The 20,723-nt window shown below is 55.1% G+C and overlaps 3 protein-coding genes across 4 annotated transcripts; all 3 read left to right on the top strand.

Annotated features, from left to right (window-relative positions):
- The first annotated feature begins 10 nt into the window (after positions 1-10).
- Positions 11-4,789, top strand: TUSC2 (tumor suppressor 2, mitochondrial calcium regulator). The gene is made up of 3 exons (XM_033071925.2): positions 11-162; positions 379-499; positions 2,113-4,789. The coding sequence occupies exons 1-3, from the start codon at positions 11-13 to the stop codon at positions 2,176-2,178; spliced, it is 339 nt and encodes a 112-aa protein (XP_032927816.1). The 3' UTR covers positions 2,179-4,789.
- A 3,036-nt stretch (positions 4,790-7,825) lies between these two features.
- On the top strand, positions 7,826-10,614 carry LOC117002472 (hyaluronidase-2-like). The gene is made up of 3 exons (XM_033071627.1): positions 7,826-9,027; positions 9,665-9,754; positions 9,890-10,614. The coding sequence occupies exons 1-3, from the start codon at positions 8,101-8,103 to the stop codon at positions 10,301-10,303; spliced, it is 1,431 nt and encodes a 476-aa protein (XP_032927518.1). The 5' UTR covers positions 7,826-8,100; the 3' UTR covers positions 10,304-10,614.
- Positions 10,615-10,916: 302 nt separating this feature from the next.
- On the top strand, positions 10,917-13,479 carry HYAL1 (hyaluronidase 1). 2 transcript variants are annotated; one of them, XM_033071645.1, is made up of 4 exons: positions 10,917-10,977; positions 11,602-12,731; positions 12,855-12,944; positions 13,034-13,479. In XM_033071645.1, the coding sequence occupies exons 2-4, from the start codon at positions 11,838-11,840 to the stop codon at positions 13,349-13,351; spliced, it is 1,302 nt and encodes a 433-aa protein (XP_032927536.1). In that variant the 5' UTR covers positions 10,917-10,977; positions 11,602-11,837; the 3' UTR covers positions 13,352-13,479. The 2 variants fall into 2 exon arrangements, with proteins under 2 accessions (XP_032927536.1, XP_032927535.1); XM_033071644.1 differs by lacking the exon at positions 10,917-10,977 and having other exon boundaries at positions 11,407-12,731.
- The last annotated feature ends 7,244 nt before the right edge of the window (positions 13,480-20,723 follow it).

Below are 20,723 nucleotides of genomic sequence, written 5' to 3'. Positions count from 1 at the left end.
CCCGCCCTCCATGGGCGCCAGCGGCTCCAAGTCGCGGGGGCTGTGGCCCTTCGCCACCCCGGCGGCGGGCGGCGGCGGCCCCGAGGGCCCCGGCGGGCAGCAGGCCCTGGCCCGGGCGCGGGCCGCGCGCGCCGCCACCCCCTTCGTGTTCACACGGCGCGGGTGAGACGCGGGCGCGGGGAGCGGCTGCCGTGGGGCGGGGGGGCTCTGCTGCTGGGCCGGCCCCAGCACAGGCACGGCGCGGGGGTCGGGAGGAGCCGCCGGCAGCGCCGAGCCGGTAGCGGGTGGTGGCTGCAGCTCTCCAGGGGAGCGGGGACCGGCCTGCCCCAGCCCCCGGCTCGGCTCTCTCCCCAACGCCTCCCCTTCTCTTCTCGGCAGCTCCATGTACTACGATGAGGACGGGGATCTTGCTCACGAGTTCTACGAGGAGACAATCGTCACCAAGAACGGGAGGAAACGCGCCAAGCTGAAGAGGATCCACAAGAACCTGATACCTCAGGTAACGTGGGGACAAGTGTGGGAGAGAGCGAGTGCAAAGTGCCACGGTGGCACTTGAAGTCCGGCCTTTACAGGAGCCATTTCCCTCAGGGCATCTTCTTGGTGTAAAAGTGGAGGCTCTCTCCTCCTCCCAGTTTCTGCCTCTGAGCCATGACTCCTGTGTGTCCTGGCTCACGCCCGTGTCACCTGAGGCTATGACAGGAAAGGGAGAGCTGGTGGCACCCTCCAGCTGCCCTTTTTGGAGAGAAGCAGTGCCTGAGCCTTTCAGAGCTGCCAAGCAGAGGAAGATAGCTCAGCCGGGTTTATGTTGTGGGGCACAGAGTACCAGGCAGCTCTGCATGGCCACGGTGTCTCATTACCAAGCACCTTCTACAAGGTGTAGGGTGCTGTGCTGCCTCAGCCAGTGTTATGTCACTATGGAGGGCCAGGCCTTGTGTTGGGGAGCAGCAGTCAGAGTCCATCAACTGCTGGCATGACTATGCGCATCCCCTCCAGCTGCTCAGCAGTGTTGATAGCTCTGTGCTTTGTTCTTCAGTGGAAAAGTCTCCTCTTTAAATAAGCAAGTGGTGTGAAGCTTGGCAGGGTCTGGGATGTCAGGTGAGGATCATGGTGCAGGGACAGTAGAGCCTGCATGTAGGGAATCTTTTGGGGGCATAAATGGAGGAAAGGGCAGATCAAACCAGGGCTGGAGGGAGCCCCTAAGTAAGTCTTCTTTAATTATGCAGAAAGGCATGGCTGTAGTGAGCACTTGGGGTGAGCTGTCAGTGGGCTCTGAGGAATGAGCAGCCTCTCAGCAGGATGGAACCCCTCTGAGTCCTGAGCAGGCAGTTATGGACTGAAGGATTTGTTGCTGAACTGAAGGATTTGTTGCTGCTTCCTGGGCTGGCATTGTGGCAGAGGCAGGCTTGGCTGTGGAGCTGATTCCTCGTTGATGTGGGTTGAAACTCACCCAGTTGGAAAGCTTAGCTGAGCTGGAGAGAGCAGGTACGAGCACAAAACAGTCCTTTGGTAGTGCAGGCTTTACTCTGGTTCTGTGGGTGCAGGCCCAGCCCTGAGCCCCTGCTCCCCGCTCTGCCCCAGCCCCCCACCTGCCAGCGGCTCCTCGTGGTGCTGTAACAGGAGAAGGCTTGGATGGGACTTGGGAATGGTTCCTGGTGTGGAGGGAGTATGCATTCAGCAGCCTCCCCTCTGCACAGAAAGCCGCTTTTCTTGTGCGCCAGCTGCCCCGGCTGCATTCTCTCAGAGAGCTCTTTTCATTCTTCTAAATCCCGTGAATGAAAGGTGCCGGATGAAAAGCCCAGACAGCCAATATCTGCCAGTCACGCACCAGCTGCTGCACGGGTAGTGCCTGGCAGAGCAACTCCCTCCTTTCTCTCCCTGCCATGTGTGGCAGCCAGCCATGCTGCCCTCAGCTCTCCAGGGACAAGTGCGAAGGGCAAAGTGCTGGTGCTTTGCGTGCTGCTGCTCAGGCGTACCTGGTGTCACAGGCGATTTATGGACCCTGGTCCTTCCAGTTCCTCGAGGGCACAGTGTTCTCTGTCCCTGGGTGACTGGCAGGGCTCAGGGATGTTGATTGGCTGTCCCTTCTGCTCACCACTCTGACTCTTCTTTCAGGGCATAGTGAAGCTAGAGCATCCTCGCATTCATGTGGATTTTCCGGTGATTATCTGTGAGGTGTGAGTCCCAGACATCGATGCCCACGGCAGGAGCCCTGCCCCACCACCCCCAGCCTTGCCGGGCCAGGCTGCATTGTGTTCCCAGCGAGGAGGACTCCAGGCGTGTGGTGGGATGGTGACTTTCCCCTCGCCTGGAGGTGAGGCAGGATGGAGCAGGCCCTTGCAGGAGATGGGTGACTCTGTGCAACGACTGCTTAAAAACATCCTCGCTTGAGTCAGAAGACTAAAATACCTTTTGTAGCCTCTAGCCGACGTTTGATGGATAACTGGAACTGCAAACAAGCTGCTGTGATTGAACTGTGAAAGGGAGAGCAAGCCTGCACTTCTCACCAGAGAGAATCCCCTGCTTCTCAGGTATGCGGCCCAGGGAGAGCCAGGGCACAGTAATGCCGTGCCCTGCACCCTGAGGTCCCTGGGGCCCGCAGGTTAGATGGCCAGTGTTGCAGCATGTCCCTTTGACACCGGTGTGATGTGACGCTCCCGTGTGTGGGTTTGTTGATGGAGGATAAACAGGGCAGGCTGAGGGGTCTCAAAGCACATCAGGCTGGCTGCTGCTCTCCTCTCGGGAAGGGGATGGAGATCAGATGCTGATATCTTAGACCTCACTCTCTTCCCCCACTGCATTTCCCCACTTACGCCAGTGCTGGGGAGATTGGCCTTGCTGCTGCCTGCTGGAGATGTCTGCAGCTCTCTGGCCACAGCTGGCGGCAGCAAGGTCCCAGCTCCACAGCAGACTTGTCTCCCCTGTTGTCACACTGGCTCCTGCTGAGCGCTGTCCCTCACCTGCTGCAGGGCTGGGCTGCCGGGCAGCTTCCTCACCCCTGCTGCTGTTTGAACATACCTCCCTGTAGGCTGGGCCTCCATGAGCCAAGCAGGAAAGGAAATCCTCTCTTCCTTCTCTGTGCCCCCGAAACAATCAATTGGCGTACCTGCCCCGGCTTGGAAATCTCCCTGGCGATGTGAACTGTGGTTCCTCCCGCATCCCAGCTGGTGGCAGGAGGAGAAATGCGATGCACTTTAAAGGGAGACTTTCTGCCCCACCTGGAAGGTCCTGCTCTTTTGTCCTCTTTCCTCCCACCTGAGAAGGTCGAGGTCTTGGCGGCACCGAAGAACCTCTCACCCCTGCGTGTGTCCAGCTGCTGGGGAAAGGCCTGACCCCAAATGCCCCTTGGCAGCATGGGGAGCCCCTGCCTCCCTGCTTGGCTGTGCCCAGACCAGGCAGGCAGAGGAGGACCAGCAGCAGGCACAGCTTTAAAGTGGGTCAGAGCCTACTCCCCACAGCAGCCAGCTCTGCTTTCCTCCTCTTTCATTCCAGAACTTATTTACTTTCTAAGCACTTCAGATGTTTGCTACCTCGATTTTTAATTTAAGCTGCTGGCACTTGGCTGCCAGCCCTGTCAATGTCTATGTTGGATGTATCCATCTCCGCGTCCACTGAGAGCCACCCGGGCGCGGGGCCACGTTCCCGGCTTCAGGGAGATAACAGCGACGTGGCTGTTGCTGTCTTCCTGTCACCACCTCTTCCCTTCACGTCCCTCCACCCGTGGTTCCCATCAACAGGAGTGAGCACACAGGGTGAAATGGATGTGCTGGCTGCCACCAGGCAGGAAAGCGGGAGGGCAGGGCTCGTCTACACTGTGATGCTGGGCACTTCTTTTGACATCTTTTGTTCTGCTTGCTTGAGAGTCTTGTCTTAAAACAATCCCTCACTGAAGTGTTTCTTATTTGCACCGCCTGCTCTTGAGTTTCTCCCTGGCTGGAGCAACCTGGGAAGGGCATCCCATGGGCTCCACAGGAGAGCAGGAGTTGGTGTCCCCAGGAAGAGGAGAGAAAACCGTGGCCACGCTGTCTGTGCTGCCTTGCCCCTGTGCTGTTTGAGGGCATGGAAAGCTTCACTGACCCTGCCTTGGGCATGGGGGAAGGAGGAGGAGGAGTGGGGAGGGGATTGGCGCTGTTTGCCTGCCCCAGTGGGGAGCCCCTCACCTGGCTACCAGCCAAAAATCTGCTGGCAAGGCATGGCCCAAACCTGGGGGAGGGGGCAGAGACTGTGACCAGCTTAGCAAGGATGCTTTTGTCCTTTCTGATAGGCTGTCCATCCTTCTCCCAGCGTATTAAACATGCTTCCCCAAAACCCATGCCTTCTCCCACCCTTCTACCCCTTCAGTGTCACCAGAGTGGCAGTGAACCTCTGCAGGCTGCCAACAAGCTGCATCCTGCCCTGCTTCTTCCCAGGCTGGTCCCCACAGCAGCCAGCCCCCAGAACCCCAGCAACCCTGCAGCAGCAGGGCCTTGGGGGCATCTGGAGGGATCTTAAAAATGTGAAGGTCACTGTAAATAGTATCTGTGTCCACTGTGGTATTGGAGCAAGCAAAAAAAAAAAAAAAAAGAAAGTTTTTCCTTTTGATTTTTTTTTTTTTTTTTAAAATTTCTGTGAAACATTGTGCTTTCCCCTGTGGATGTGTAGCCGAATCATACTCACCAACACTAGGCTCCTTGCTCCTCTAGTGTGTGGGTAGGGACTCATGGGTTTGGAAAATGTACACTACTTATGGTCCTTCCTCCCAGTGCATCTGTCCACTTTTGTTAAATTTCAATAAAATTATTTGTAGAGCCCACAAGTCCCAGTGCTGTCTTGAGGGGAGATGGACTTTGCTGCCAGCATTTCGAGCCCATTTTTTGGGAAGGGCATGTTTGTGCACGTGTGGCCAAGCTGATGGTGAAGGACCCCTAAGTCACAGCCATTTCCATGTTCTCCAGTTGGCACGCAGGACTGGCAGGAGTTGGGGCTTTATCAGGCTGTGACTCTCTACTTGTAGCTGCCATGACATCTTTTAAATATGTAACTGATGTGACATATATGTCATTTCCTTGTTCATTCCCGAGGGCTGGAGCTCAGGCCTCTCTCCCCTCCCATGTGCGGATGGAGGTCTGAGGCCGCGGGTTCGCAGGCAGCCCAGCTTCAAGCTGACTCTTCCCGTGGCTCCGCCCGAGCCCCGCGGGGGGTAGGATCCCCCTGTCCACTTCTTCCTCGCCTGCCCTGCCAAATCAGTGCCTCATTAATCACGGGGCCTGACGTTCTGGAGCCGGCTTGATCCTGTGCCGGGATGCCATCCCTCGAGCATTGCTGGCTGTCCATGGGGCAAGTGTGATCTCACTGTTCCCCACGTCCTGTCCCTGACAGCCCTGCAAGTGTTTTCCTGCAGCCAGAGTCACCTCTCATCATTTCCTCCGCACAAGCCGGCTCGGAAATGAGCTGCTGATGAAAGCTGTCATGAGAGTGAGTGGTGCAGTATGTCCTGCCAGCCCTCCAGTCTCAGGAGGATGAGGCTCTGGTCTATTCATCCATAGGGACCCCAGCTCCAGGAGGGATGGATGGGTCCTGGTGGCTTAGAAGGGTGTCTGCACAGGGTGGGACAGTCCAGCGAGGTTACAGAAGGTGGTGGCCGTGGCTCTCTGGCTCTGTGACCATGTCTGTGTCTGCCAGGGCCACCACAGTCCCCTCCTGCTGCCCATGGGGTAGGGCCGTGTCTGGAGCACCCAGCCCAGAGGAAAGGCAGGTGCTGATGTCTCCTCCTGGCTTCATGGCTGCTCTGTCCCCAAGCTGACCTCCTGTCACACCTTAGCGGACCTGTCTGGCATGAGTGGCTGTGACTCATGCCCCGTTATCTTTATCTGCCATCCATGAGGGATTCCCGTCCTGCTGCCTGCCTGAAGCAGCTCACGTGCTCAGCTTGTCCTGGCCGCTGCCCGCTACTGCCGTCCTGCACCCCTCTAGACTCTGGGAATGATCTCATGCTCAGCAGGGCAAGGGCAGGCTGGATATACCCAGCTGCCCCTTCCCAAAACCAAGTCCACCCTGTGGGAAGGAAGGAGGGAAACCGAGTCAGGTGATGCTCTCACTGAGGGGACGGCAGTGAGAATCTGCGTCACACTTAGCACTTTCAGCCCTCCCAGAAATGGAAATCTGTGACCCCTCCGGCCACCCCACTGCCGGTGGGGCTGGACACCTTCGCACGAGGAGGATGGAAAATTTTAGCTGCTGGCCAAGGGAGCGTGTTTACTACCCAGAAGGGAAGGGCAGCGCCTGCAGCGCTGGGACTTCTTGGCTCCCCACAATCTCTCCCAAGGGTTTTGGCAGCCAACGCCCGGCCAGCAGCTGACCTTCCCAGCCCCTCTCCCAGCCAGTGCCTGGCACTGCCTGCAGGCCAGGCCGAGCTGTGGGGTGCAGCCCAGATTTGGCCTGGATGCAGTGCCCATCCCTAGCAGGGTTGTCACCCTCTCGGTGGGAGCTTCACCACAAAAGCTGGCACCCAAGTGGTGCCACTAACTGGAGCCAGCTGCAGGTGCCTGGGGCCAGGGTTTGACACTGGCGGCACCGGGAGCTGATGCGGAACAATGCTGGGCTTGGTGCTCCCGCCTGATCCTTAGGGAGCTGGTGGGTGGCTGGGGAGCACTTCCGTAGATTCAATCCTGCTTCCTTCCCCTGTAGGCCCCGACACACCCTCACAGTCTGGCGCTTCCTGTGCGGGGCACCCCGATGGCCCTCAGCCCAATGGGGCCAGCCCTGGCCAGAGCAGGCAGGGGACAGGCATCACATGCGGACTGCCACACGGCTGGTCCCTGAGCCTGCCTGTCCTGTCGCCTGCCAGAGGGGCCTGGCTGGAGCCTCAGCAGTGCTCTGGGCAGGAAGCCCCCCCAGCCCTGTTACACCCGTGGCCCCCCTTGTCATCTCCAGGCAGGAAACCCACGGGGCCATGGCTGAGTCAGCAGCACCGATTGCCCTAGCCCTGCACAGGATGTCCTGTCCGGCACAGCACCGCCCTGGGGTCACCACTGTCCTGGGGACACTGCTCTTCTGGTGTCATCACCACCTTGAGGACACCGACATTTTGGCTTGCCAACACTCTGGGGTCACCATCATTGTAGGATCACCAACTTTGTAGGGACAGCATGATCCTGGTGTACCATCCTGGAGTCACCAGAATTCCAGAGTCCTCATTTTGCAGTGATAATGATCCCGGGGACACCGCCCTGGGGTCACCACCACCTGGGGACAGCGTCCTGAGGCCACCACCAATCTGGGGTCACTGTGGTTTTGGAGTGACCACGACCCTGGGGACTCCAGCACCCCCCAGGGGACAGCACCTCCCCTGAGACCACCCCCGCCCCCTGGGAACAGTCCGGTCCCGCGGTCACCGCGGTTTGGGGACCCCCTCAGGCCCCTCGGCCGCCTCAGCCCCGCCAACCGTGGCGCCCCCTGCCGGCCCCAACCGCCGCCCCGCCCGGCCCCCTTCCGCCGCGTGGGGGGGGGCGGGTCCTCCTGGGCCGTACCAATCGCGGCGGGACAGGGGGAGAACTCCCCGGTGCCTGTGCCCGGTACTGCGGCCCCAGGTAGGTGTGTGTGTGCGGCGGGGCTTCGCCGCCGTCCCGACACCCGGAGCCCCGCGACGGTCAGTGCCAGCAGCCCGGCGCGGCGCGGGCGGGCGCGGGGGCGGGGCCGGCACCCCCGCGGGTGGTGCGTGCCGGAAGGTTTAAAAGCGGCGGCGGGGGGGAGGCGGCGGTGCTGGAGGAGCCCTCGGCGGGGGATGGCCTGAGGCGCGGTGCGAGCCGCGCGGGGAGCGGGAGCGGAGCGGGGCCGCCCGGGGCCGCGCCCCGGCGCTTTGTCTGCCCGGCTCGAACAAAGGCGGCGCCGCGCCGGCACCCGGGGGAGCACGAGCGGGCGAAGCCGCTTGGGACCGGGATTCCCGAGAACCAGCCCCGACTTGGAGCTCTGCCCGCACCCCCCGGGAGCTCTCTGCCCCGGGAGGGGATTTGGATCAGGGTCTGCCTTGGGGGGTGCGGGCAGATCGACCCCTAGCTACACCCCGTCCGGCCGGCTCCCCCTTCTGACGCTGCTCTCCCGGCGCCCCAGGTCCCGCCGGGCAGGATGCGCGGGGGCTGCGCGGCGGCGGTGGCTGTGCCCTGGCTGGCCCTGCTGGCCTTGGCCCGGCAGCCCCCCGAGAAGCCGTCGGCCACCCCCCATCTCACCCGCCGGCCCTTCCTGGTGGCCTGGAATGTGCCCACCCAGGACTGCAAGCCCCGCTTCCAGGTGTCCTTCGACTTCAGCATCTTCGACCTGTCCGCCTCCCCCAATGAGGGCTTCGTGGGGCAGAACCTCACCATCTTCTACAAGGAACGCCTGGGGCTGTATCCCTACTACACCCGTCAAGGTGTGGCCGTCAATGGTGGCGTTCCCCAAAACAGCAGCCTGTCCGAGCACCTCGCGCGCCTCCAGGACGGCATCAACAAGTACATCCGCTCACCTACCAAAGAAGGGCTGGCCGTCATCGACTGGGAGGAGTGGCGGCCTGTCTGGGCTCGCAACTGGAAGCCCAAGGATATCTACCGGGAGGCCTCACAGGAACTGGTGTTACGGCGTCAGCCCACCTGGCCCCGTGAGAAGGTGAACAAGCAGGCAGCGTTTGAGTTCGAGTCGGCTGCCCAGGAGTTCATGGTGAGAACCCTGCGCAAGGCCAAGAGCTTCCGACCCAAACAGCTCTGGGGGTTCTACCTCTTCCCTGACTGCTATAACCATGACTACAGCAAGAACAAGGAGAGTTACACCGGGCAGTGCCCAGATGTGGAGAAGTCTCGCAATGACCAGCTGAAGTGGCTCTGGAATGAGAGCATGGCGCTCTACCCCTCCATCTACCTCGACCCGCTCCTGGACTCCACTCCCAACAGCCGCAAGTTTGTGCGGGCACGGGTGATGGAGGCCATGCGCATCTCGCAGAAGCACCACGACGACTACTGCCTACCTGTCTTCGTCTACACCCGGCCCACCTACATCCGCAAGCTGAATGTGCTCAGCCAGGTAGGGCTGCACCACTGACACATCCTCATTCCAAGCCCTGGGCATTTGGGCTCTGGGTCAGCTGAGGTGGTTCCTCTGCCTATGTATTGCACCCCGCTCCTGTGAAGTGGGGTGGCTGTGGAGGCTGCTGTCTGCACTCATGGTGTTACTGGCACCCCATGGTTTGGCTGTTTCCATGTGGTGGGAAGTAGCACCGTTTGGCATGGGGCTGGTGGCTGGCCCCAGGGAGCAGGAGGGGTGCTTCCTTTCCTAGGAGCCCAGCTCAGCCCCTTTTTGGGCTGGATGATGGCGTGCCATAAACTGTTTCCCTTATGGATGGGATGTCTGGCAGGAGGACTGGCACCAATGGTGACTATCACCAGGGAAGTGCCTGGGAAGTACTGCAGGACTCAGGTCCTGGCACCTGGAACCCTGGGGTGTGTGAGCTTACAGCCCCTGTGCTGTGCTGGCTTAGCCCCTGAGGAGGAGGGTGGTTTTGTGAAGCTTTGTCCCCAAGTTGTTGAGACGGTCCCTTTTCCCTGGAGCAGAGATTGGGTCTTGCCCCCTGATCCTGCAAAGGGCACTTTGGAACACACCGTGCTGGGGCTGTGGGTACTGCGTGGGGTCTGTGGGCACTAACCAGACCCTGTCCCCACAGTCAGACCTGATCTCTACCATCGGAGAGAGTGCAGCACTGGGTGCAGCTGGGGCCATTTTGTGGGGTGATGCAGTTGACACCAAAAACCGGGTAAGTTTGGGGTCAGTGTGGGAGGTAGATGGGTGGAGGGATCACCTGCCCCCAGGGGAGGACCAGTAGCTGAGCTGTCCTCTCCATGTGAGGTACTTCTCCCTGGGTCACACCCTGGTGCCTCCCTTTCCCTAGGAGTTGTGCCAGTTGATGAAAAACTACCTGGAGGGGGACCTGGGACGCTACGTCGTGAATGTCACGACAGCAGCAGAGCTCTGCAGCACGACGCTGTGCCAGGGCCAAGGTCGCTGCCTGCGCCAGGACAGCCATGCTGATGTCTTCCTCCACCTCAACTCTACCAACTTCCAGCTGCGGCGCCGGGATGCTGATCACCCCGAGCGCCCCCTCTTCTGGGCTGAGGGCCAGCTCTCCTCTGCTGACATACTCTTCTTACGGACCCACTTTCACTGCCACTGCTACCAGGGCTGGCAGGGCAGTGGCTGCCAGACACGTGCTGGCCCCCGCAGTGACGCCCCTGGCCCTTTGGCACCGCTGGGACTTGGGGTGCTGTTGCTGCTTGCAAGTTGGTGCTACCTGCCCCTGGACTGAGCTGCCCCTGTAGGAGGAACCTATTTAAGATATCCCTACCCTGCCTGGGAGGCAGCTGATGATGGAGGGCTGTCCCTCACTGTGGTGGTGTCGGGGGTGAGCTGTGTGGTTTCCCCAACTCTACCACCCGGCTGCAGTGCAGGTGCCCTTCATGGGGATGGGGGGAGGAAGGGGGACCCCTCTCCTGTTGTAAGGAGAGGGATGGGGGCAAGAGGGACACGGGGGCGGGGAGCGGGTGCTGCGTGGTGCTGATCCCCCGTGTGCTGCCCCACACTGAAGTGCTTTACCTCGAATAAAGCTGGTCAGACTGAGAGGTGTGGGCTGATTTGGGCCGAGGTGGGCACGGGTCACTCAACTCGTGGACACAAGCGCCGGGACGGGGCGGCAGGAAGCGGTGAGTGTTGGTATGCAGCTCGGGGAAAGCTCTGCGGTGTTGGGAGCTGCTCCGCTCGGGGAAGGGGCTGGAGGGGCGGGAGCGGCCCCGCGGAGCCGGAGCCGCGTGGGCAGCCACGGCCGGGCCACCCACGTGGAGATGCGTGCGGCCCCGCCCCCGCCCGCCCCTCCCCGCCCCCAGAGGGATTCCCCAGCCCCGGGCAGTGCGCGGGATGCGAGGCTGGAGCCCCCGGGTCCGGGATCATCGTGTGTGGACACCGTGCTGTGCGCCACGGCCGCGGGTAGGTTCTGCCTCGCGGGGCCGGGGACACCCCTGTGCCGGGAGCGTCCCTGAGCTCCGCTGTCCGTGCCATGAGTGTCCCCCAGCGGTGCCCTCGCGTGGTTCCTGTCCCCACACTGCCCTGCTCTGCCTGTGCCCGTGCAGCCTCTCCGGCCACTGCGCTGTCCTGAGGGGTGCCCGTGGCCATGGAGCGGCCCCGCGTGGCACAGCCACCTCCCTGCCCACGGCCCTCAGCTGCTGTGAGAGTCCCCATGCCTTGTGGCTGCTGTCCCGTGCTGTGGGAGTCCCCAGGCCGGGCTGCCCTGTGCCTCCTCGCCCCTCGCGGAGTGGTTTGGGCCGTGCCCCGCTGTGGCCGCGGTGCCCAGGCCAGGCACGGGAGTGTCCCGTGCCACCGCGGGCGGTGTCGTGCCGGGTCCTGCCCGGTGCCGAGAGCTCGCTGCCGGCAGTGCCCTCCTCCCGCCAGGGAATGGCCGTCGTTCTCCACTTCCCGAGCGGCGCCCGCCCGGCGCAGCCCGCGCCCATCACCGTGACCTTCCTCCCCCCGCCCCGTCCGTGCGTGTTTGTCTTTCCAGCCCACTCATCGCTGGCCAGTCATGGGGTGTTGACTCTGCGCATTCCTTCCCAGCCGAGCCCGCCGTCGCCGCTCATTACGCGGGGCTGACGCTGCTGTCCCACTCCGGAGCCGCTGATAAATTCAGGGACTCTGAGGAGGTCGAAGAGGTGACCCTGGGTGACCGCAGCGATTGGGAACGGAGGCGTGGATTAATGCTGGTCCTCACTTGGGGATAAAAGCATCAAGGTCTGACCCGGACTCAGCTCTCCCCAGGCAGCTCCAGGATTCACCCTGAGCACAGCAGCACTATGGCATCAGCGTGGTCCTGCTGGGTCCTCCTGCTGCTCCTGCCTGCCCTGACCCATGCTGGGGGACCCGGTCCTGTCCTTGTCAACCGGCCCTTTGTCACCATCTGGAACATCCCCACTGAGCGCTGCGCCAAGTACAATGTCACCCTCAGCCTGGAGGTCTTTGATGTGTTGGCCAATGACCAGCAGTCCTTCACTGGGCAGGACATCACCCTCTTCTACAGCGACAAGATGGGTCTCTTCCCCTACTACACATCTGAGGGGGTGCCAGTGAATGGGGGGCTTCCCCAAAATGCCAGCCTGGAGGCTCACATCCGTCAGGCCACCCAGGACATCAAGGTGACCCTGCCCAGCCCTGACTACGGTGGGCTGGCTGTCATCGACTGGGAGAAATGGCGCCCACTGTGGATCCGCAACTGGGACTCCATGGAGATCTACCGGCAGAAGTCGGAGGAGCTGGTGCAGCAGCAGCACCCGCAGTGGCCTCCCAAGGAGGTGGAGGAGATGGCCAAGCAGCAGTTTGAGAAGAGCGCCCGTGATTTCATCAACAAGACCTTGTGGCTGGGTGAGAGCCTCCGTCCCAGTGCCTACTGGGGCTTCTATGGTTTCCCCGACTGCTACAACAATATCTTTAGCCTGCCCTACAATGGGACGTGCCCAGCTGTGGAGCAGCAGAGGAACAGGAATCTGTCCTGGCTCTGGAGGGGCAGCCGGGCACTCTACCCCAGCATCTACCTGCCCCTCTGCCTCAAAGGCACTGACAAGGTGCTCCCCTACGTGCGGAACCGCGTGGCCCAGGCTTTCTCTGTCCAGCGTGGAATCCTTGACAGCGGCATCCCCGTCCTGCCCTACTCCCAGATTGCCTTTGAGCACACTCTGGACTTCCTTTCCCAGGTGAGGGGGATGTGGGGATAGTGGGCACCTCTTGGGCTGGTGGGTTGGCACCAGGGAGTCTTTATCTCTGCTGGGGCTGTGTTAGGGCTTTGGGCACTGCTGACTTCTCTCCCCTGGGTGCAGGAGGACCTGATGAGCACCATCGGGGAGAGCGCGGCTCAGGGTGCTGCTGGCATCATCCTCTGGGGCACCCTGGACTACAGTGCCTCCAAGGTGAGTGCAGGTGGTGGCAGCAGGTCCCTGTCAGCGGGTACCCCCAGTGCCTCAGCTGTGCAGGGCTGTGACACCCAATGCCATTGCAGGAGATGTGCCTAAGGCTCAAGGACTACGTGGAGGGGCCCCTGGGCCACTACATTGTGAATGTGACAGCCAGCGCTGACCTGTGCAGCCAGACCCTGTGCTCTGGCCAGGGCCGCTGCGTGCGCCAGGACAACCAGCAGGGCTACCTCCACCTCGACCCCTCCCGCTTCACCATCCATCTGAGTGCTGGCAAGCCCTGGCTGGAGGCTCAGAGCCTGGAGCCTGGGGAGGACATCTCCAAACTGGCCACGGAGTTCAGCTGCCAGTGCTATGACAAGTGGCAGGGACCCCGCTGTGATACCCAGGACTCTGCCAAGTGACCCCCACTCCCAGTTTTCCCACTCTGGGGACACTGGGGTAGACAGGGTGGCATTACCTCAGCACCCTTGCCATGGGTGTGACTGCGGGGCTCTTAATAAAACCAGAAAGCACCAGCAAGTGTCTCCTTGTCTTCTGCTGCAGCATGTTTTGGGGCAGCAGGGTTCTCCTGCAGCACCACTGCTGCCTTGTGATACTGCCAAGGGCTGTCCTTTGGGCTGGGGACTTGGGATGTAATGTAACCAGAAGGGAAAAAGAAAATTTATGGGAAAAGACATAGGAAGAGGGGATGATGGGGGAAGAGGATAAGAAATAAAAGAATGATGGGGAATGGCCAAAGAGTGAAGGCAAAGGGGGTGAAAAGATGTGATTGTGTGGCTACAGTTGAGGGAGTGTGTTCTCCAACCCCTCACTGTGCACAGAGGAGTGGACTGAAACCAATGCCCCCACTTTGATTTTCCCCTGGATAACCATATGCAAAGCAGTTAAGCCCACAAATAATATGCAAAAGCATTGATTTCTGTAACCCAGGCTACAGACTTAACTGTACCTATTTCAGAGCAGCTGGGAGAAGGCACGAAACCCTGCCCAGGTGAGATAAAGATGTTGGCATCTTCATCTGGATGTTCATCCTGGGGTGGGGGATTCACATGCTCAATTCTCTGATTTTAGGCTCTGATTCTGGTAATCTCTCCTTGTTGGGACTGCACTGCATGGCACTGTGTGTGTACTGGGGACTTACAAAGCTGCAGTCTTGATTTTTAAGCTGGTTGGTGTAAACCATTGCAGAGCTACTACATTACTTATGTTTATTTCTTATTATAACATCGAGGAGGATCTGAGAATATAACCACTGGAAACATAATTAAGCCTTTGGATTCCCCAGTTGCAGCTTCCAGAAACATACACTTTGTTATTACCAAGCTCTTTGACAAGCTGGGAGCCCCTGAAAAAATTAGTCATAATTGGATTTTGGCCCAGAATTAATAGTTTTATCTAATTCTTATAGAGATAGCTTGGTAAATGTTGTATGTAAATGTTGGAAGCAATATTATCTTAGTATTTTTTGTATGTGAAATGTAATTTGACTTAAATGAACACTCAAACACGCTCCTCCCAAGCTGCAGGGAATCTGATATTTGCCCTGGATTAAATACTGAAATTGAAAGCAAAGTTCACCTTGCTATTCACACAAAGAAAATTACCATGAATTTCAAGTCCTCCTTATGCCTGTAAGGGATCAGAACTGTGTGCTTGTAACTTCAGGTAATTTAATATACTTCAAGTGTTCAGCTCCTGGTGCTTAACTGGGGGCTGGTCTGAGGTTCTCCTGGACAGTATTATCTCAATCCATTAACCAACCTAAGCATTGGGGTGGGCATCAGGAAATAGACATTTCCTCAGGAGTTGCAGAGATTCTGGCACTGTCAGAAGCCACAGAAACCCTGCAGAAACCCTGTCTCCGGGTGTGGTTTTGTGGCTTTTCTGAAAGTGATGGTGGGAGGTGACAGACTTTCCTTATTTCTTGAAATTCCTCTTCTTGTTATTGAAATAATGCAAACTTAGGCACGAATGCAGTTTGCCACTTTCAAATAATAGCTTTGAACGTGTAAGAGGATTTGCTTTATTCATCCTCCTTATTGTAGCTATTCTTCTGTCCCTGCCCCTCAGACTGTATCTAAAGATACCCAGGACACTGGATTTCATCTAATTTAGCTTGTTTTGCTCCAGACTGAGGAATGGAGACTAGAAAGACGCTGCATGTGGTGCCAGCAGACAATGTGGAAGCGCTGAACATCTGCTGGGTTGTTTTTTCCAGCTCTGCAAACCTGGACATGTGTGGAGCTGCGCAAACCCGGCGCTGCCGGAGCCAGCCCACGCTCGCAGGAGTGTGCTGGAGAGGAGCCAGCAGGAATCCAGGCACGGGCCTCGGAGTGGGGCACATTTCTGGCCCTCGGGTGGGATGTGCTCATGGTGTGGTCACAGCAGCTCCTGCTTTCCATGCTCAGGATGCCTGACAAACCTGCTGTGTGCAGAGCTCGCTTGTCCACTGCGTTACAGGATTCACACTAAAGCAGTTTCTAGGATTTTCCACGTGCTGCTGCAAGAAATGAGGGAAGGCTGTGACTGAGAACTGTCCCTACCTTACCAGGTTTTTCATTTCAATGACTCATTATTTTTGTCTGTGCTGCTTAAGCCTCATATCTCCACAAATAATCCTAAGTATTTACCATGGTTAACTATCTCAAACAGAGAAAATTGAACTGCTGAGGGCTTTGAAGACAGAGTGATTATTTTGCAGTCTAGAATGAAGATACTTGTAGTGAGAAACCTTTAAATGCTTTGATATAACCAGGACATAAGTAGTTCAGCTGAAGGGGAAGGTATAGATTAAGTCTTGCGTAAAAAAGATGGAAAGATTGCCCTTCCAAGAAATTCACAGGCTTTTCAGATACAAGCAGGAAATTAGTGGCCTGTTATTTACCTAATAAGAAATTCTCATCTGCCTTGTTACCCTGACTAAAAATCTCAGAATCTGTATAGAGAGATATTTCTCACATTGTTAGAAATCAGTTTAGTCAGACACTAAGACATTCATTTTCAGTTTTGTCTTGCATTAACAGCCCACACCTATGGTTAGATGACCAAGGGGGTGATAGTATTTTGAGACCCCAGAAGTTGTTTTAGGACCCCATTAGCTATCATTTGCTGTTGCATTTCCCTTTATCCAAAGATCTGGACTGAAGCCATAAAACCTAAATCAGGAGTATGTGAAGCAGGTTCTTCCTGACCACTTCTCCTCCAGCTTTTGCAGCTGGACTCTGAGCTTCTCCAGATACACAAGTACAAACCTCTCTTGGAAGAAATAAATCATTCCCAAAAACAGATCATGGCAACTGTATGGCTTGAAATTAAAGAGATGGCATGTGGGTCTTCAAAATGCCTTTTATTCCCTTCACATTGCAGTGGAGGCTTGTGGCACACAGGGCAGGTCACTCAGAGCTCAGGTTGCTTTGTGGGCGTGCAAACACATGGCAGCTTAGAGAGAAGGGCTGGGTGCTCTGTCAGCCCGAGCAGGTGTTGGTCACTGTGTTTAGCTGCAGTTGCAGAAAGCCCCCCCAGCTCCCAAACACACTGCTCTGCTGTGCCCGAAGCTTCCAGGTGAGCACCTCACCCGGTAGCAGCAGCTAAGAGGACTCAGAGGTACCTCAGCGAACCATGAGACCAGGAGGAGAAGGGGAGGCAGCAGCACAGAAACTGCCTCCAGTGACACTTGAGCCTGTGAGCAGCTTGAGGTGCTGCCCAGAGCAGCAGAGTTTCACTGCTTTGAATAAAGCACACCTCCCTGTGTGCCAGTAGCATTGAGGGTGTGCACAAGGCTTCATTGCTTTCCTGTTAATGCCTTTGACTAAAACTTGCCACTTCTTTTCCACGTGCAATGTCAAAGTTCGCTTCTGATTATTGTTTCGAAAGTGAAACATCAGCTCCTACAGAATAAATTTCCAGAACTTGAATGCAAGACTTGTATCCCAACCCCCTGCAGTGTCACTCAGAGCAACACCGACTTGAACACTAGATTTTCAGCTACCAGTTACCTAAAATTCTTACAATGTTTTTGTATCTCTGGTTTGTGTTTGAAAAACACCCACTCCAAACCTTTTCCCTTGCTCAGGCATTTCTAGAAAAGATGTGAAAAGATTTATAAAAACCAAACCATATTCAAGAAAGATCTAAAGTGGTTTCAGAGGCCACAGACTCTGCTACTGCCCTGGAGCTGACATCCCTTGTTTCCGAGAACTAGCAGCAATACCAGCCTTCATTCCTCTGATTCATCGGATTACAATTTCAGAAGTTACTTAAGGAAAAAAGTAAGCCTGGAAGCACCGTTTGTGGGCTTTCAGCGAGCATTTAAAGATCCAGCACAAACAGCAGACCTTGCTTTATGCTATACAAACAGAAATGCCTCTGCACTTGAGAACTTGTCCCGCTTTGTTCCGTAACTTTTTTATTCTGCCGTGACTGGGGCTGGGCAGCAGAGCAGGACTTTCACCACAAGAATGTGGGCGCAGCAGCAGCTCCTTTGTTGCGCTCCAGGCCAGCTCCAGGCAGGGCTGGTGTGTGGGGTGCAAGGGCTTCCACGTTTTCTGCTTGAGAAAAGTGCAGTTTGTGTTTTTCACTGCTGATGGGACTGTCAGGGGCGGAACACTTGTCCTGTTTGCAGCAACTCTGCTGCTCTGATTTGGCAGCCACTTCCCTCCTAGCTATTTTCCACCCCGGGGCTTTAAACCAGGATAATTAGTGTCCTGTGCTGGCATTAGTAAATTAGTAGTAGTGTTATCAACAGCCCGAGGAGGGTCAGAGTGAGGCCTTGGGAGTGCTGTGAGTGAAGCTGCTGGTTTGCTCTGTATAAAACACCTTGTAAACTCATTTTCCTCCAGTTACATACTAAGCACAGAACCATATAGTGCTCCAAACTCTGCTCTAATCTGCTGGTCTAGACTTCAAGCAAACACCAAATAGTACAGCAAAGCATTTTGTGGGAACTGTCCTGCATTTGACTGTAGTTCCTCAGGAGGAAAAATCTGATTTGACAGGTTACTGGTCCTATTCCCCAATTAAGACATGAACAGTTGTAATCCTCTGTGCTGTTGGGCAGAGTTCAAGGTTAGTTTCAGGAAAAACAAACCAAGTTAGAATTGAAGCAGGACAAAAAAAAGCAACCCAAAATTTGGAGGCAGAACCTGCCCACAGTGCAAAGCATATATTCTTTTTTATCTTATTTGTTTGAATACACACCAACTGATAGCTGCACAAAGCAGATAACAGCTGAGATAACAGGGAGTTCAATATTTAAGGCTTGGCTTTTCTCACCATAGCAACAAATCTGTAAGGAAGTAAGGACGTGGATAACTGGCAGCATCCAGCACGGCAAGGGCAGTCAGTGGTGCTGGAAGTCCAAATCTCTCACACACACAGTGCCTGATGCAGAACCACCGTGGGTGTCTGAACACAAGCACCCAGCGTGCTCTGGGGACTGTGTGCTGTGCAAAGCATCAGCAGAATAAACACAGAGGTAGGTGTTTGCTTCCTTGTCTTCAAGGCAGCTGGGAAAGAGGGTGGTCTCTAGTTAATCTTATTTACCTTTTCTAAAATAGTGGAGGTGATGAGTCTTGACTGTGGGTCTGCTCTCCCTGACTGCATAAACCAGCTCCTGGGGCAAAAGTGACTCTTCAGTCACTGGCCTAGAACAGAAGAGCCCTTCAAAGTCACCCTTTTCTCTCTGCACCTCTGCCACCCCACCAAAATGAGTTGGATGAAACACATTCTCTGTCATAAATCCATACTGAATTTATTCACGCGGACAAACGCCTATGCTGACTTTTATTTCATGGATTAACACTTGTTCATCCACTCATAGAATTTGTTGAATCAGTAATTACATTCAAATTGAATGAAATAATTTGAAAATTTGTTATCAGTGTACCATCAGTGTCTGAAACCAGGTGAGCCCAAGAAGAATTGCCACCAAAATCTACTTGGAGCTACTCTTCAGGATGTTGGTCAGAAGGGTCATGAAACCTTTTCCACTTCAGTTGTGACTAGAAGGCATAGTATGAATGCTAATTTTCTACCAGCTACAAAAAACAAAAACAAACAAACAAAAAAAAGCGCCTTATCTTTGTTTTCTAAGCAAGAAAAAATTATTTCTACTTGTGCAGGTTTATCACAAAATACCTACCAATAACCAAGAGTAAAGGGATTAATCTTTAAAATGCCCTGACCTGGGTTCTTGGTGCATAAATGGATGCCACAGTTATTTTAAAAAGGCAGTTAATTGATGAGGAACCCCCAAGTTAGAAAAGACACACATCAGAGTATTAATTTCCATTATGGTCCAAGCTTGTAACTTATTTCTTCTATCACCCAGACACTGGTGGAAAGAAATGCAACACCAATGCAAGCAATTTGCCAAAAAATGTGCTTAGTATAATATTTATATAATCTTCTTACATGCTGCCTGTTGTGAAGGGGAGCTGTGATTAAAGATACATTTTTTTCTTAGTCAAAGGTTATGGAAAATCTCAGTTGTCTGGGATCAAGAAGCAACACTTGACTACAGCTGCACACACAAAAACTGAGCAGTGTAAAAATAGCACAACAAGCACTCCAGCAATGTACATAACAAGATTTCCCTCTTCCAAAGAGCCTGAGAAAGGCCAGCCAAGCTCCTAGGGTCTGACCAGTCTGGAGATGAGAATTCCCACTCAAAAAGATAAGGCTTCCCAAACATCTTAAGTCTTCAGTCTTGGGGTATCTTAACATGCTCCTATGCTTCAGGACAAGGACACACCTGATTTTTCAACATTTATAGTCTAGACAAAAAAAACAGCTCAAAGAATGGGAAAAAAAAAGGTAGAGCATGAACAGTGACTACAAGGTGACTACATGAAGAATTGTATGAACTTTTGCTTGCTGGTTCACTTATTGGTTTCTGCCTTTTATTCTTCTCCTGCACACTTAAAATTTTAGGAGCAAATATATCTTTAAGGAAGAATTGTGTTACTGGCTGAACTGAATGCAGTGCAATCCTGCACGTGGATGATTTCCAAGGAAATTTAACAAAGAACCCAACAGCCTAAACCTTCCAATGAAGCTGAGGAACAAAAATGCAATTGATTTAAATTATTGTTATCCAGAGGTAAAAATTACTGGCTCACACTAGAGCAGGAGGAATGTGGCTTGTGTAAAACACAGTCAACAGGATTGGTGTCCCCAGGCAGTCCAGGCCTGCCCCTGCCACGTTGCTCTGATAAGCCCGATCAGATGCTTTTCCTTGCCAAGCAGCTGAAGGAAAAATGTATTTTTGTGGCCTTCTCCTCAGTTCTTTGAAACCACAAAGCCACATGTAGCGAAAAATATTTTCCAAGGCCTGTAAGTGCAGCAATTCTTCCAATTTAACTATTTTTGAGGAAGGCACAGGACTAAGTCAAACATTTTCCAAATGGATGACCCTGCTTGCTCAGTTTATCCAAGCACAAGCTAGGATCAAACATCCCAGGCAGAATCTGTATTTACCTTCAACTCTCTTCTCTCTTGCTGAGTTCTCCTAAATGCAAATAAATTATTAGATTTATTTTTTTCCCCTCAACAATCTGTTCCTAGTTTCACTTGCCAAACTAACTACACCTCACCAACTTGGAGAAAATCTCCAAAATCTCATTAGTGGTTGGCTACACAGATCTTGAGCAAAACCCAAGATTTCTAGCAAGTTTTGCTCTTAATACTTGCACTGGTTTATCAGTAATTTAATGTGTTTTGCTTTTAAGAACACTGATATCCTCTGCACAGTTAGGATCCTGCAGTACAGCTTTT

Source organism: Catharus ustulatus, chromosome 13 (assembly GCF_009819885.2).
Source record: "Catharus ustulatus isolate bCatUst1 chromosome 13, bCatUst1.pri.v2, whole genome shotgun sequence".
In the NCBI taxonomy this organism is placed as follows: Eukaryota; Metazoa; Chordata; class Aves; order Passeriformes; family Turdidae; genus Catharus; species Catharus ustulatus.
This window is presented reverse-complemented; position numbering and strand designations above follow the sequence as displayed.